The following is a 17,337-nucleotide window of genomic DNA, read 5'->3' as shown; positions in this document are numbered from 1 at the left end:
ACGAGGGTGACGTGAACCAATGCAGGTAAAGCACACAGGGGACTGGCCCACGCCTCATGCGTGAGCAATCAACATCAGCTAAGGAGAGCACAGCTACGACACTTTTATGCCTCCCTGGCAAGACTTCCATCCCCTTAAAAACTCTCAGAGTTCTTGATTTTTGTCCCACTCATCTGTATTTAAGACACTGGAATACTTCTCTCTCAGGACACTATGCATTGATGCACGGAGGTGTTCAGAGGATTTTGCTGGGAGGCAGGAAAAGATGGAGACATTGAAGTAATAATCATGACCTGGTAGTTTCCAGTCGTCTCTAGCGTCTTGTTCCTCAGTTCTCCTCAGGACCGTTATATTCTGCACAGGCCTGTTCTGTCCATACACTGAGCAATCCCAACTATGCACTTATTTCTCTAAGGCAAAAAATTATTAAAACCCTACCATCCACTTCTGTCTTCAAGTACAAAATATCCCAGATTGAAATGCTCAGGCCATATGAGCCACACCTTTCTGGTTTTAGAAATACAGTCATGTGCAAATGATTTAGCTTCATCTTGTTATAAGAATATGGATATCCATCATCCAAATAGGTAAATGAACTTTTCAGCTGACTTATAATGTGGCAAAACTTCTTTGTTGCACAACGTTGTCTCCTACTGCTTGGTTCTAAATAGTCCCCAAATAGCTTTTATTATATCTGTTTAATTGGCAAAAGTCATTCTGCTTTCATCCTTTCTGTCTGAATAACTTTTACACTAAGTTATAAAACTAAGATGTAAAAAGTAGTGGTAGATCATCTTCAACATAGTTCTCCTGAACAGGTGTTTCCCTGAGTCACAGATCCATTCAGTACTCGGTATTATTTAGTACCTACATCAGGCCACGTCCTGGAGATACAAACACTGAGCAAGACCAGACCCAGAGCGAGCTCTCAGGGAGCTTACGGTGTGGAGGAAGGGACCGACCTGCATGAACAACTGCACAGTCACTGTAAGTGAAACAGGTGTGAGAAAGGGGAGCGACACCCATGCTTCACAGGGGAGGGTCTGACCTCGCCGGCAAGGCCCAGTGGGCTCTTCCCCTACTTGAGCTGAGTGATGATTAAGGGTCAGTGACATGCAAAGAGGCAAGAAGGGCCTTCTAGAGAGACAAGAAGGAAGAGCATGGATGGGTGAAGGTGGCCAGTGTGGCTGTAGTGCAGAGACCAGGGAGGGCCTGCACAGACCCCTGCACTCACGTCAAGAGTCTCCTCTCCGTCCTACAAACCACAGGACAGGCTGAAGGGTGGTGACATGATCTGATTTGTATGCTGACTGCAGTGGGGAGACCAGATCACCGTAATTCACAGTGGCAAGAGACACAAACCAGTCAGGAGGCTGCTGCAGTGATCCAGAGAAAAGATTATGGCAGTTCGGCCCAGACCAGTGATGACGAAAATTCGTATTCAGAGGGTACATGTGGACAGGGCCAGGCGCCAGAGTGTGCGATGAGCTGCGCACGCGTGAACGCTCTGAATTCCCAACCACAACCTGTGTGAAAGGTGTTCTTCCTCACATCTTACAGGTGAGAATGCAGAGGCGTGTAGCAGTTTGTCCAAAGTCCAGGTGGGAAACAACAGAAACTGAATCCACGGTTATTTAACTTCAAAGCCAGCTACAAAAATACTGTGTAAACATTGGAAATACAGTGAGAAAAGCAGGTCTCTATAGCAAAGTTTCAAAACTTCAAAGCTTCTTGACCTACTTCACTCAGGTCCCAAGTGATGAGCCCTGAAGACGAACATGATTTTAGGTTGCCCTTTACTGAAATGGATTCTCTTTTGACGTCTTACATTCCTAGAAGGCTTACCTATTTCAACATATCGACTTGGCAAGTCCCTCATTTCACTAGCATGCCGCTCCTTCACTGAGCAGATCTAGAAAATAAATTCACAGGTTATTTTACTCACGTGATGGAAAACTCTTCATAACATTTCATTCAATATAGGATACTTCTGTTAAATTAGCCATGTAGCACTGGGACAGAGTGCATACAACCTACTCAATGACTTAAAACGACAGAAATTAATTTCAATGACATATAGCAACCATTACTTATGTTCTCCAACATTATTCTTCAGTAAAGTCTTATTCAAGGACAAAGAAAGAAGGGAAACTATAATATCATTTTAACATGTTTCCAATGACCCATTCTCTGCAACTCTACTTAGGGACTACTTCTATCATCATCCAGATAGAGCCCTGGCAGAAGCACATAACCAAAAAGCCCATTGGCTCACCTGAGCAACATTCACATTAGGGCTTGTGTTTCTGACTACATATTAGTCATTTATTTCACTGTTGCTAAGTAATACTTTGCATAAGTGGCATCACGCTCTTCTCTCAAGTTTTTTTTTTCCCCTCTCAAGTATTTTAAAACAAAAAAAAAAGTGTTTTAAAATCAGTGTATTATATACTTTAAATCAAGGCTGGCAAACTACAGCCTGCCCTTGATTGGTCTTTTTATGACCTGTAAGCTAAAAAGAGTTTTTTACATTTTGAAAGGCTAGAAAGGAAGAAGACAAAAAAAAGAAAAATATTCAGCAGAAACAGTATGTAGCCCACAAAGTCTAAAATGTTTACTACCCTCTACAGAAAAAGTTTGCCAATCTCTCTTTTAAATTATATGGATATGGTTTGGATATATATGTGTGTGTGCATTTATCTCTCTCACACACATACACACTCACACCAAACAACATAAGTGTGTTAACCATGGTTATTTTAGGGTGAGAGACTATGGATATTCTAAAGTGAATATATTCTATTTTTTAATAAGACAACAAAAATTTACATAAGTTCTGCCATCGAGGTAAGACAACCTTAAGTTAAACACTGATTCTATGCAACTTTCATCAAGAATCAGGTTTTTTCCTTTTAGGTAGCTATAAAAGAACACAAGAAATACTACTACCCTAAGTTTAGCTACAATATAGAAAATTCTAAACTATAGAAAAACCCAAAGAGAAAAAGCAACCATTATCCACTGTCCCAGTATAAAGTGAACACACTAACAATCTTTTTTGTTTGGAAGTGACTTTAACTAACCTAACAATCACCATAAGTAATTTAATGTGTTATTTAAATATTCTTCCACAACACAATAATGTCTACAGTATCTCATTGCATGAGTGTACTGTTATTTTCTTACGATACCCTTTTAGACATTCAGTTTTTGCCTCTATCCAACCTGAAGGCACAATTCACATACTTGAATATAAGACGTTTGGACTTTTGTTTCCAGAGGATAAATCTAGGAGCCAAACTGGGGCTGGATGGGGATGTGACCTGTTTTGCATGCCCAAACTGCTGTCCAGCAATGCAGGAACTATATGGCAGGCCCTGCTCTAACACAGGAATCGAACCCAATGCTGGGGGGGGGGGGGGCGGGCAGGAGCATTTGCCTGGAAGTGACCAGCAATTTTCTCCCATTGTTGCTTTTTGTCTCCTGTCTACCTCAGACAATGTCCTGTCCACTTCCCCAGTCTTCCCCTATTTCCTTCTCCTTTTGTTAGACTTTTGATTCTTCTGTCCACACTTGCTAGGGAAACTACCTACCTGTCTATCGGGCATGCCCCACAGTGCCCGAGGGACAACCGTCTTTTTTATTTTTAACATGTTTTGTTTTTTTTTTAAAGATTTTATTTATTTATTTGAGAGAGAGAGAGAGAATGAGAGATAGAGAGCACAAGAGGGAAGATGGTCAGAGGGAGAAGCAGACACCCCGCCGAGCAGGGAGCCCGATGCGGGACTCGATCCTGGGACTCCAGGATCATGACCTGAGCCGAAGGCAGTCGCTTAACCAACTGAGCCACCCAGGTGCCCGGACAACCATCTTAATGTGCAGATAAAAGTACATGAGTAGTGTCTCAAATGGTCTGAAGGAGAGTAACAGAAAGTAATCCATGAATAACACTAAGTAGCACTTTGAGCAACTACTGGGCACCAGTCCTGAGTTAATGGGTTTTAAGAAACAGACATAGCTCTTTTCTTAGAAAGAGTATGGGGCAGTGGGGAAGACACACAAAGAAGTCCTCTTACTCAAGTGTGAAGGGCAAGTACAGAAGTACAATGCAGGGGCATCTAGCGGCAGGAGAGGAAGGTTCCTCAGGAAAAGGAAACTCAGGCCGAGGCCAGACTGTCTCCATGGCCCTGCTACGAGCTCTCTGAAGACGAGGACACGTGGAAGTTCAGGTGGTTGGGCTCTCCTCTCCACTCCCACCCCTCCACCCCATGTTCTGTGGTCTGAGCTCTATCTCCCACACCTGCCTCAGACAGGTAGCAGCAGGTACAGGAAGGTGAAGAGTGAAACACTACCCTAAGCTCAGGTACCACCTGAGAGCAGATCGATGATCTCAAGAGCCTTTATGTTGACAGGTAGGTTCTCACCCGTGAACGCTAATTTGCTTCATCCAGACGCCTCCGCCACTCCTCCACTTACGTGTCTAACGGGCATCTCAAGTGGACACACGCAAAAACATCTCCTGACTTGCCCTCTAAATGTGTTCCATCAGCAGTCCTGCCTATGTCAGTAAAAGGCAGCTTCGGTTCCCAGGTTCTCAGGTTAAAAGAGTCACCGTTGACTTCTTTTTCTTACATCCCACATCGAACCATCAATAAATACAACAGGGTCTACCCTCAAAATACATCCAGAATCCAACTCCACAAGGCTGACCAGGATTTTTACAGAGCTTCCCACAGTGGCCTCCTGCCCTGTCTCCCGTCTTCACTGCCCCTTTGCTCTTTGGCTCCACACAGCAGAGTGATCCTTTCAAAATCCAAGTTAGATCATTTAACTAAGTCCGCTGCTCAAAACCCCTCTGCTGGCTTCCCATATCACTCAAATTAAAAACCAAAGATGGCACCAAGGCCGGTGAGGCCCTACACGATCTGCCCCTACACAACGCACCCACCTCCCCTCCTCCCCCTCCCTCGGCATTTCTATCCCTCTCCTCCACACCTGCTCCATCTCCTCTGCCGATAAGCTTTATGTTCCACAAACACATGCCAATCACACCACTGCCTCAAGGATTTTGCCCTGGTTGCCACCCCTGCCGACACCCCTCCCGCACAGATGCGTGGCCTCCTCCCTCCAGATCCCTGCCAAAGGACACACTCGGTAGGAGAGATGTCTTCCCTTGATCGCTCTGTATTACATAGCAGCACCCACCCCCAGCCCCTTTCCCCACGTCCCTGTTTAGCTACTCCCCTTGCGATTTACCAACATCAACATGGTATATTCACTTGCTTGTCCATCTTCCCCCACTAGAACATTGCCTGGCACATCGCAGGAACTCGGTAAGTGGCTGCTGGCCGAATGAATGAATGAATGAATGAATGAATGGCTCTAACTGCTTGCTTTGCCACACTGAGTGGCAGTCTCTCCCCAGTTAAGACTGCTCTCTGAGAGGAAAGATTATGTCCTATCTTCTCTTCCCTCAGCAGATCACAGGGGGATTCTCAACTGAGAAGAAGTCCCCGATGTACTACTGAGCCTGAATAAGAGGAATCCCCAGTAAATAAAAAGAAACATTTGACATGAAAAATTACGTATGAGTTGGATCATAATTTGGGCACAGTGAAAGCATATTAGTTTCCCATGGCTGCCCTAACAGACTACCACAAACTTGGCGGTTTAACATAACAGAAATTTATCCTGTCCAAGTTCTGCAGGCTAGAAGTCTAAAACCAGCATCACTGGGCCCAAATTGAGGTGTTGGCAGGGCCGCACTCCCTGCGGAGGCTCTAGAGGGGAATCCATCCTCAACAGGCCTCCTCCAGCTTCCTGTGGCTGCCGTATTCCCTTGGCTGTGTTCGGTGCTCCAGTCTCTGCCTCCCGGCTCACGCTGCCTTCCCCTTTCCCAAGGCGGCGCTCCTTCTTTAAAACTGGGATTGGGGCGCCTGGGTGGCTCAGTCATCAAGTGTCTGCCTTTGGCTCAGGTCATGATCCTGGGGTCCTGGGATGGAGCCCCGCATCGGGCTCCCTGCTCCACAGGAAGCCTGCTTCTCCCTCTCCCACTCCCCCTGCTTGTGTTCCCTCTCGCTGTGTCTCTGTCAAATAAAATCCTAAAAAAAAAAAAGAAAAGAAATACCTGGGACTGCATTTAGGGCCCACCCAGATAATGCAGGATAATCTTCCCATCTCAAGATCCTTAATTAATCATTATTTCGTGCCATATAAAGAAACATTTATGGGTTGTGGGATTAGGACATGCATCTTTGTGGGCCATTATTCAGCTTAAGAGAGAAGGCATTTCTGATAGCATTCAATAAACTTCTGCGTCCCTATGGCCTAATTTTCCTTGTCTTTCACTGAAAGAACAGAAAATAACAACTTTAAACAACCAACAAAAAGCCACTTACTTGGTCCACTTAAGGAAATTAAAAAAAATACCAAGAACATAAGTTTACTGGATGAGTAACCACACATGGAATAAGGAGACTAGAGAATCACTTTTTTTTTTTATCCTAGACTACTGGGCACACCTTCCCTTCTGCTATCCTAAATATGAATCAGGCTATGTTCTTTTTTTTGAAAACAGTAAATCATAAAGGTTTTATTTCTATTGTGGCTGATGGACTATCAAAAGGAAGAAGGGAGTGTTGACAGAGACTGGGGATTCTTTTCAGCCCTCACACTTGGCTTTCTTGCAAGCTGGAAGAGAAGCATCTGCTTCTGATGGCCGAGGTTTCTTCACTGTGGAAATAATTCCAAAAGCAGTTTTTCTAGTTTCTCCATGTAGAAGCACTGCTCGGCAGTTGGTGGACACGGCGGCCTTGGCATCACTTTCAGAGAGCCCAAACAGCAGTCCTAAGTTTGCCACATCGTATGGGCCTCTTATTTTTAAAGGCCTTTCTGCAGCACTAGATAGAATCAGATTCTTTCCTTTGTAGACCTGCATCAAATTGCGGGCATTGGAAATTGTGTACCTTCTCATTGTGGAATCTTTGATAGCAGGGCTGTAGACGAGTTCAAAGCCCACGCCTCGGTCAATTGCCACATTAATAGGGGGTCTTTTGAAGTAAAATGATAGTTTCTCTGTTACAGTTATGCAGACTAAATCCACATCTAAATGTGTACAAGCAACATGAAAAAGTTTTTCTGTCTTTGGAAAAACTGCAATGATATCGTACAGCCAGACCCTTGAAGACATTGCTCTCAAAACATTGCAGTGAGATGGATCCAAAACGATAATCGTCAGCCTAGTTAAAACTTTGATCGGTCTTGATTTTCCCTGTACAATTGGCAAAGTTGTAAAGAGTTCAGAAATAGCTACTGGTTTTTCAATTTTTCCTGTTTCTTTTCCTTAAATTCAACAACATGATTGATGGCAACAACTGAATAGCCAAAAGTTACTTAACTTCAAGCTCCAGGTTCTTCCACTGTCAAATGGTGTTAACAGAACTTAGCTCACACAAGGTGAGCGGCGTTCTCTACCAGCACTCGAAGCACCTTCAGGTCAGAACCTGCTCGCAGGTGTAAATCCACAAATACAGCCATGCTGAAATCACATGACCGTCGCATGCCCGAATCAGGCTATGTTCACTTGATACATGAAAACAATTAAGAAAGAAAGGAGGACTTGAATCATACCAACCTAAGGGCCAGGAGGACCTTACCTCAAGTTAACAATGCTTGTTTTGGTCAGTAAGCAGCACTGCATTAACAATTTTTATGCTCGGGGCTCCTGGGTGGCTCAGATGGTTAAGCGTCTGCCTTTGGCTCAGGTCATGATCCCAGGGTCCTGGGATCGTGTCCCGCATCGGGCTCCCTGCTAGGCGGGGAGCCTGCTTCTCCCTCTGCCTCTGCCTCTCTCTCTCTCTCTCTCTCTGACTCTCATGAATAAATAAATAAAACATTTAAAAAAAAAAACAATTTTTATGCTATGTATCATATGACCTCACTGATATGAGGAATTCTTAATCTCAGGAAACAAACTGAGGGTTGCTGGAGTGGTGGGGGGTGGGAGGGATTGGGTGGCTGTGTGATAGACATTGGGGAGGGTATGTGCTATGGTGAGCATGTGAATTGTACAAGACTGATGAATCACAGATCTGTACTTCTGAAACAAATAATGCAATATATGTTAAGGAAAAAAAAAAAGAAGAAGACAGCAGGAGAGGAAGAATGAAGTGGAGTAAGTCGGAGGGGGAGACGAACCATTAGAGACGATGGACTCTGAAAAACAAACTGAGGGTTCTAGAGGGGAGCGGGTGGGGGGATGGGTTAGCCTGATGGGTATTAAAGAGGGCACATTCTGCATGGAGCACTGGGTGTTAATGCACAAACAATGAATCATGGAACACTACATCAAAAACTAATGATGTATGGTGATTAACATAACAATAAAAAATTTTTAAAAAAGAAAAAAAAACAATTTTTATGCTTTCCTTTTCCAGAGAAGAGTACATTTTAAATAACCATGTCTTTTTCAAGACTCTTCTAGAATTTTATGTCATAATAATGACAACTGAGGTTTATGAAGCACTTACAACATGTCAGATTCTATGTTAAGAACTTTGTAGGCATTACCTCATTTAATCCTCCCCAAAGCTCAGGATTCAGGAACAGTCAGTATTCCCATTTGTGGATGAGGAGTCAGGCTTAGGCTCACACAGGAAGTACGTGAAGAAGTTGGAACTGATCCCAGACCTGTCCAACTCTAAAGCCTGAGCTCTGCCATTAGACGGTTGCTGGGATACTTTCTCATACTATTCTTAGCTAATTTTTTTGTTTATTTTGTTTAGATTAAGCTATGTATTTTTTTTAAAGATTTTATTTATTTATCTGAGAGAGAGAGAGAATGAGAGATAGAAAGCATGAGAGGGAAGAGGGTCAGAGGGAGAAGGAGACTCCCTGCTGAGCAGGAAGCCCGATGTGGGACTCGATACCGGGACTCCAGGATCATGACCAGAGCCAAAGGCAGTCGCTTAACCAACTGAGCCACCCAGGCGCCCTAAGCTATGTATTTTTAAAGGGAAGCCAACTTTGGGTTCTGAAATACCTAATACAAGACAAGCACTGGTACGCAAAAAAAAAGTGTGAATGAGCTTTGGGCCCTCTTCTGTAGAATGGCTGAATTTCATTTACTCAGGCACACGAGGGGCAGATAGCTGCATGGCAAAAAACAGCCCCTAATCTTATCAATAAGTCTGGGCCTCTGCTCCATCCAACAATGACCAAGCAAGCAGGATAATTTAGTTTTAACATTCTTTCCCCACCATCATCAACTCTAACGAAGAAGCTAAGGGGAATGGAAAGAACATTAAGGAATGGAAAACCTGACAAACCAACAAAACCAACCACATGCTCCATAAATAGCTAAGGCCAACAGGGCGAGGGAAATTTAAAGATCGCAGATGGCAGCACCACTCTGAACAAGGAAGAGTTCACAATTTGTTTTGTGTGGTGAGGAAAAAAAAGACCATATCTCCAAATTTCTGCATATGAAAGGATTTGAGCATAAAGGAATATCACATGACGCGAACATTCAGGGGGAATATATTTTGGTTCCAGGAAGCCACTCAAGAACTCATCTTCCTTTGGAGGATCTTTAACAACATGGACTTATTACCAAAACAAGCAAACCACCTTGACAGAAGTCCCCCAGCCAATAATCAGCGTCACGCTGTCCTTCCAGCAGAGGCTGCACGGATACATATCTGGGCGAAGACTTATGTCATCCCGGGGCACATTGGTGATTCTCTGCTTGGAGGTGATGTCAAAAATCTTCACACCCTGGAAAATACAAAAGCATTAAGTGTCCTCTACGCTTAGGGAGGAGGAGAGGAAAAGGAAGGAAAGGAAAGGAAAGAAGAAGGGAGAAGGAAAGGAAAACTTATTAACAGCCCCTGCCACACACCACCAATAATTAGCACCACAAAATACTGACAGTGTTTATTGAGCACTGCTGGCAGCCATGCAGAAGAAAATGTTCCTACTCCACACAAACCGTGTGAGAACCCACAACAAAAGAAAACCTCTACTCTTCTTTCAGGACAAAAGAGATTTTCTTAGCAGATGGCATCAGGGGCTCAAATACAACACAAATGGGAAATGGAAAGATATCTGCCACTGCATTTCCAAAATGAAAGACAAGTAACATTTCTAATTGTATTGTTCCACTATAAAAATGGAGTTTTTTAGAAAAGCTTTGAATCTGACAAACCACTGTGTGTAAAGAAAACTACACCTGACATTTTAAAGCACTGAAATGGAAACATCAAGCAAGCAGCTAACTAAAAATATACCAAGAGGCCACAGGTTTGTTTACCCTTAACTGTGACCAGGGAGAAGTTTAAGAAAAGTCCTGAATAGCAAGGTGGGTTCTGGGAGAATTCTACCATTTAAAACTGAATAGAACGAATTTACTAAATTATATCTTGAAATTCCAAAAGATACGCCAGATGTCAAAAGCTAATTTTAAACTTTCTATTCAGCCGCTCTCATATTGAGTAAACTTTAAAGAGAGTGTAACACCAAAAATTACAATCTACTTCTTAAAAGGCAGGCCTCTTTTCACCTGTGATTATACAGGGAGTAAAATGAAATCAGCAATATCCTGTACTTTTTCCAAAGCAACATGCTTGCCCTTGGCTAACAGGCAACTGGTACTTTCAACACCACATTCCCAATGCAACTCTTCAATTATTAAGATGCCTTTTCATTTTCTTGGCTATTCTCCATGCCTCAGGTTTCTTACTCCAAAATAAAGTCCAGAATATGTTGGGAATTACTCTATTACGAAAGCCAAAAGCAATCTAATCTCTTTAACCTTCCAGGTATGAGAGCAGTCACCACTTGTAGGTCTTAGAAAAGACCACTGCAGCCAGGGGCATCTTCCCCTTTGTCACAGCTCTCTCAATGTGGTCACTCTTCTGGCTCTGCAGAAGGATCAGCAAGATGAAGACGTGCTTTTACCATATTATTGGCCCAAGCAATCAGATGGCCTCTCCACTTGACGCTCCTTATGTTCCCTTCCCCTTCGTGCAGAACAGAAGACTTCCATCTGCTCATCCAAGATCGTTCAAACAGCAGCAACTAGGGACAAATACAAAAGATGTTTAGAAACCGAGAAGCATATATTGGGTTTCTTACCCTTTTTTTTTTTTTTGCTGGTCCCCTGCATGTTGAAGTTACTACAAAGTCAAGCCACAAGATGGCACCAAAATACCAAAATTCAGGGAGATAAATACACATTTGTCAGTCAAAAGATTTGCGTCACAGAAAGTTCTTCAAATGACTGCCCAGAAATTAATTTATTTTGTAACTTGGGAAATCAAAACCTCGTAATTTTTTCCTTGAAAATAAAATATTAGTCACAGCTTAAATTGCAATAGTCAGAAGCAGCCTGTTTTTCATTTAACCCAAGAAAAATAATTTAACAATGATGTTTGAACAGTAATTCATGCCATAAAATAAGACAACCTTGCTTTAGGATTAAACTTCTTTAAAAAGTTTATAGTTAGCCAGGGTCTTTAAAGGGAAGAATCTATAAAAAAAAAAAAAAATCTGCTGGGGAGGGTGGAGCCTGGCTGGCTCAGTGGGTAAAGCGTGTGACTCCTGATCTTGGGGTTGTAAGTTCAAGCCCCACACTGGGTGTAGAGACTGATTAAAAATAAGATCTTTAAAAAGAAAAAAATCTGCCAGATAAATTTTATTACCAAATATAACTGGTTAAAACCTCTAAGACTGGTGAAGATATAGTTCTAGTAATTCATGCATTATTAAGGATACAGTATTTTTTCTTGATATATCCAATTTAAACCCCTTAAGAAAAGACATTTATATAACATAACATATATACAATTTATACAATATATAATTTACAATATGTAACTTCAGACATGTAATCCTGAAATATACATTTATCTTCACAGAATTTTTAAAATTCCTATCTTTAGAGTAAATTTCAGTTTACCTTAGTGTATTTTGTGTCCCTTCCCACCCCTAAAGGGGAAAACAGGTTATCAGGAGAAAGAGAATAAATTCACATTTTATTCATATTTCTTACTCTCAATAGTTAGGCTCCTATAGTCAAAAGGGGCACACACAGACACACACACACAACAAAACCCTAAAATTAAGTAAGTGTCCACCTTCACAAATACACCAAGAATGGTCACTTTAAAATGACATAAATGTCTGAAGTTCTCTATTATCCATGCAAAAGAAAGGTGGCTTCACTCGGTCCATAGTGGAGACTAGAGGGAGGGTGGCTTTTACTGACCATATGGGATCCTGTCTTCCCAGCAGCTAGATACAGGATATCCTCTTTGCTCTCCAAGATCTTCCCACCCATCTCGTCCTTTCCCAGTCCAGGTTCTAAGTAAGAAATCCCCACCACCATGCTGCCCTGCTCCCAGTTAAAGACCCTTAGAGGTCTGTCCTCTGTGATTCTGCCTCTGCCTCGGCCATGATGCAAAAAAACAGAGCCAAGGAGGTCGCTGAATGTGTTCAGTATTTTGTGACAGGGTAAGTTTGAAATCTGGGGAAGGAGGAGAAAGCCTGAGAGTATCACTCTTGCTATTTATTTCACCAAAGCCAGGTAACTAAAAACAATTATACTAAACATGAGGAATTAATAAGATCACAATGTCTATCTTCCACCTGTGGCTTGGATCAGAGGGAGGGGATTTTCAGAAGTGGGCTGGGCCCCAGGAGCACCCCATAACCACCTGCTAGGAGGAATGGCTGGCTGGGTGGTGAGGAGGAAAAGTGTGGGGTCACATGACAACACATTCCTCTCCCTCTGATCCCACCGAGGGGGTGACCGATGTTGCGTGAAAGGGGAGCAATCCGCACCTGGATTATTAAATTAAATATGCCCCCAATTTTAAATGGAGATGTCCATAAAATATGACAGAAGTAAGAGCTCAGTGAAGGCTACAATTTACCTCATTTAAAGAAAAAGCCCATCTGGAAAGTAGGTGGTAGGGTAGGTACCAGCATGCCCAGACACCTTATGCTCAGTGAAAAGGGGGTGGAGGTAAGGTGAGTCACGGGGAAAATGGCACTCAGGGACACAGAGGCCACGGTCAGCACTGGCAGCATAACCCGAGTAGCCACTCTCGCTTGTTCGGCCACACAGCTTGGAAGGAGAAAACAGGTATGCCGGCAATGGGGTGGGTGTCTACTAGTGGCGGGCTGTACCCCACAAACTTCAAAGTCAAGAGGTGGGCAGCACCTGCACGAATTTCAAGCTGCCTTGGTGAATATAGCAAGTAGGCTTTTAACACGTACATCACTTCCCTGCTGCATCAATAATTACACCCTTTGGAAGCCATTTCCCCAACAGACAACTGTGTTCCAATTCAGGCAGGAAGGAAAACATAAAACTTCCTTCTCCTACCACGTCCAGAATAAAAGATTTGGACAAATTCTCACAAAATCTATGACACATTCACATCAACTACAACTGTGAATACTGAATATAGACTTTTCCCAGTAAACAGGAACAAGAAAAAACACCAGCAATATGGAAGAATTCAGTATTTGAAAAGAACAGGACTTATCTAGGGAATAAGGCAAATCTCCCACTCCTGACTCCACATTAATGAGCCCTTCCATCAAACAGACAAGAACTTTAAAAATAATTCTTCTTCTTCTCAGGTGACAACAAAATTAAGCAAATTAACACCAAAGGATAAGAAACACACAGCAAAGCTGAAATAAAATAAATAAATAAATATTCTATACCCTCGAGTAAGAGAGGGAATCAAACTGTGACCAGAGCACTTTGAAAACGAGAATACAAATACTGCAAATCTAAACTTTAGGGGATGCAAAGTTGTAAACAAGGAAAAGTCCATAGCTCTCAAAGTCAGTAATGAGCAAAAACAGATGTGCAGGCACTAGCTACATGACAAATGAAAAAATACTTTATTGAGAGATGTAAGAGGAGACCTACATAAGTGTACATTATGTTCCTGGATGATAAGACTCAAAATTCTCACTGAAGTGCCTGTCTTAATAGTTAATATGTGATTTTAATGGAAGCACAAAAAAAACCCCAAAGGAATTATTTATAGAACTTCCAAAATGCTATCAATCCATTTGAAGATATGTGAGAATAGGAATTTTTTTAATTAAGCAATTTGTGGGTGGAAGGATGGGTGTTTTGTGAAATTAGTACTCAAAACAGTAAAGCAATGGTCCTAGAATTGACAGACGAAGTAAAAGAATAGAAAGAGCTGACAAAGCTGAATCAAAACGAGGAGGAAAGAACGGGGGTGAGGTGGAGTGCGCATGCGCAGGGAAGCCGGCGCCCTCAACTCACCCCCTTTCTGGAGAATCTTTTAGCACTGGGGAGTCAAAGCTTTAAAAATGACCCTAGAAGTCTGCGCCTAGATATTTATGCTCAGAAGTGATCAGACAAGTGAGTAAATAAGTATGCAAAGTTATTTATAACAGCCAGAAATAGAGTAACAGCTGGGAAATAATCGAGTAAAGCCTGGCAGAGCTAGATCACCAAATAGTATGCGTCCATTTATAAATGATTCTATACACATATGTTTATTTAACGTAAAAAGATGTTCAGGGCCACTAAATTAAAAAGCTAATCGCAAAACAGTATTAAATATGATGACCTTTAAATAAAATATGTGTATCCATATATAAAAATCTGAAGGATACCTTACAAAGTAATCATAATTAATTCTAGAAATAGGTGATAGATTTTATTATTTCTATTTTCATGATTATTCTGCTTGGAACATGTGAATTATTTTTATGTTAATACATAGAGGGCTGAAAAGTTCCGCCTCAGTGAGTTAAGAAAAGATAAGCTGCTTTTTTTACAGTCTACACTAATTTAACTACAGCAGAACTATCTGCCTGTATTTCACTGACATATCCTGATAATCAGGATAATTTAAGGAACAGTTGAAACAAAACAAAACAGTATCAACAATTCGATGAAACCTAGAGAAAGACGGAATGTTTCAGTCATACTGAATATGTGTTAGAATTCACATAAAATGTACCTACTTTTTAAATAAAACATTAACTTTAGAAAACTGTTAGTTAAGTCTTGCTGCAATTCCAACCAATACCCAAACTCACTCCAGCTAAGCCTTTCTGTTGTGGTCGGGAGCTGTGGCTTAGGGCAGGAAGCTAAGGCCAGCTGGGCCCGGGCCTCCTTTGTCCCCTGCTCCAGCACCTAGGAAAAAACTTCCAGCAGAGGGCAGGAAGAAAAGGAGGGAGACAAGAATTCTGAATTCAGCTGGTCTCAGGGTTGAGTATGACTTTCCAGATTTCTATTACAAAACACCTTGTGACCCTGTGTACCCGGCTCTGACATGGGATCAAAGAAGCTTCTTAATATTTTTATAGTACAGACAGCACATGTCATTCTGTGCAACTGAGGAGTGCTCAAAACAAACAAAAAAAAAAGGCGGGGGGAGGTTGACACACTACCTCCTGAAAAGGAAAACAAATTTTAACTAATTTACATTACAGTTATAGACATGATTTCATGTTATTTTCTGATGTTTCTCAAATAGCAGTAGTTTCAATCATTTTCCCTTTATATTTTGTGGATGAAAAAGAAGAAATGATGTGTAAACAAATAGCCTGAAATACATTAGGGAAGATCTTCATTTAGAATTCTTTCGTAAATCCTCCTAACTTCTTGGTTCTGTATACATTTTGGGGTCATGCTGGTTCTATCACGGGATAACGAACACCACACTATATCTTGCTCACTGGGATTCATTTATTTACTCTTCATCTCCCCAACAGACCGTAAATGCATCGGGGAAATAAACCACATCGACTTTGCTAGAAGCACAGGGCACGATGAATATGAGATACTGAGTAGGCTTCCCCGGCCCTACCAGTCTCCTTCTTTGTCTATGTGCACAGTGTGTTTGCTGGCAGGAGGAGCTACGTCACACCCCAAACCCTCCAGTTACTCAGCCCGTCTTCAGTTAGTGATGTCCCTAAACTATTTTGGACACACTGGCAGCTGCCTGATCTCAAAAATCTAAGGGAAGGAACCCTATGGACTGACTGGTCCACAGTTACTACATCCTCAATGTAACAATGGTATCCCTTGAGAAAGGGCTCATTTATACTGGCTCCGTGTCCTACGCCTGAAACAGTGGTGCAGTTTCCTTTGCTCAGCGGCAGAGGAGATAATCTGTGCACAACCGGTCACAAATTTGGGAAGTGCTTTTTTTTTTTAAGATTTTATTTATTTGACAGAGAGAAACACGGCGAGAGAGGGAACACAAGCAGGGGGAGCGGGAGAGGGAGAAGCAGGCTCCCCGTGGAGCAGGGAGTCCAATGCGGGACTCCATCCCAGGACCCTGAGATCAAGACCTGAGCCGGAGGCAGACGCTTAACGACTGAGCCCCCCAGGCGCCCCTGGGAAATGCTTTTAAGGTTAGTCTTCCTCTATTCAGTTAAGCTGACTGCAGTTCCTTCATTTCAGGGATGCCACCTGGCCTCTCATTTGGCCCGAATGGTGATGATTTGAACTGTGTTTGTGCGCTGCTGAGGCGCCCCCCACCCCCAACACCACCATGCCCTCTTATCCTGGTGGTCTAGCCCTGGCCTGCTTCTCCCCTCTACGTTACCTCCCCTGGTCCTTGAAGCACTTATTTCTGCCTTCCCTCTCCACTCTACTTTCTTCCTTACTCATGAGTCCTAGTTCCCAATCCATACGTAGCAGAAAAAAACCTTAAATGTCAGCTAGTAATTATGGAACGTTACCATTACTGTCCTTTAAAACTCTTTGAATACAACTAGGCAGCACCTCAGGATTTGATTTGCAGCATTCTGCGGGACCCACGGTTTCACCCAGGAGGGGAAAGGACCAGACAATCCACTCTCCATTTGCTTCCTAATCTGTGGGAATTTCAAGCAGAAACACACTGGCAGGAATGCCAAGGAAAGTTCCGCCTCAGTGATTTAAGAAAAGATAAGCTGCTTTTCTTACAAACAGTCTACACTAATTTAACTACAGCAGAACTATCTGCCTGTATTTCAATGACATTTAATAAAATCCATTTCTTTCTTCTAGTCATAAAACTGCCTAGAGACCTACTGAGCATGAATGTTCTACAAAGCATTTTAGAGGGTAAGTCATTGAGCGAACTACCTTTAAAAGCAGCTGGTTAATTTATTTGGTTCATCTTCCACATCCCATAATATTGAATTGTCATTATCACAATACTGAGAGCAATTTAAGCTCAATGGGAGCTAAGTACATAGAGAGGAAAAACTGTTTCCAAGAGGTCTATTTTTTGTTGGAGAAAGTATTCTAGGGCTTTATTTCCCATAAATCCACATTCTGGC

General features: G+C 42.3%; 2 protein-coding genes across 5 annotated transcripts in view; both read right to left on the bottom strand.

Annotated features, from left to right (window-relative positions):
• The window catches only part of VPS41 (VPS41 subunit of HOPS complex), a 206,942-nt gene that overhangs the window by 75,982 nt on the left and 113,623 nt on the right, over positions 1–17,337 (bottom strand). For all 4 annotated transcript variants that reach the window (XM_027573348.2, XM_027573349.2, XM_027573351.2 and 1 more), the window contains 3 exons: positions 10,957–11,076; positions 9,628–9,774; positions 1,846–1,912 (listed from right to left, as the gene is read on the bottom strand). In XM_027573348.2, coding sequence (XP_027429149.1) covers positions 1,846–1,912; positions 9,628–9,774; positions 10,957–11,076 — 334 coding nt within the window. The remainder of the gene's footprint in view (positions 1–1,845; positions 1,913–9,627; positions 9,775–10,956; positions 11,077–17,337) is intronic.
• On the bottom strand, positions 6,150–7,560 carry LOC113911162 (ribonuclease P protein subunit p30-like). The gene is given in 3 exon segments (XM_035723381.1): positions 6,150–7,324; positions 7,327–7,391; positions 7,503–7,560. Coding segments are annotated over 3 exon segments (786 nt in total). The 3' UTR covers positions 6,150–6,661.

The sequence above is a fragment of the Zalophus californianus genome, chromosome 12, assembly GCF_009762305.2.
Source record: "Zalophus californianus isolate mZalCal1 chromosome 12, mZalCal1.pri.v2, whole genome shotgun sequence".
NCBI lineage: Eukaryota > Metazoa > Chordata > Mammalia > Carnivora > Otariidae > Zalophus > Zalophus californianus.
This window is presented reverse-complemented; position numbering and strand designations above follow the sequence as displayed.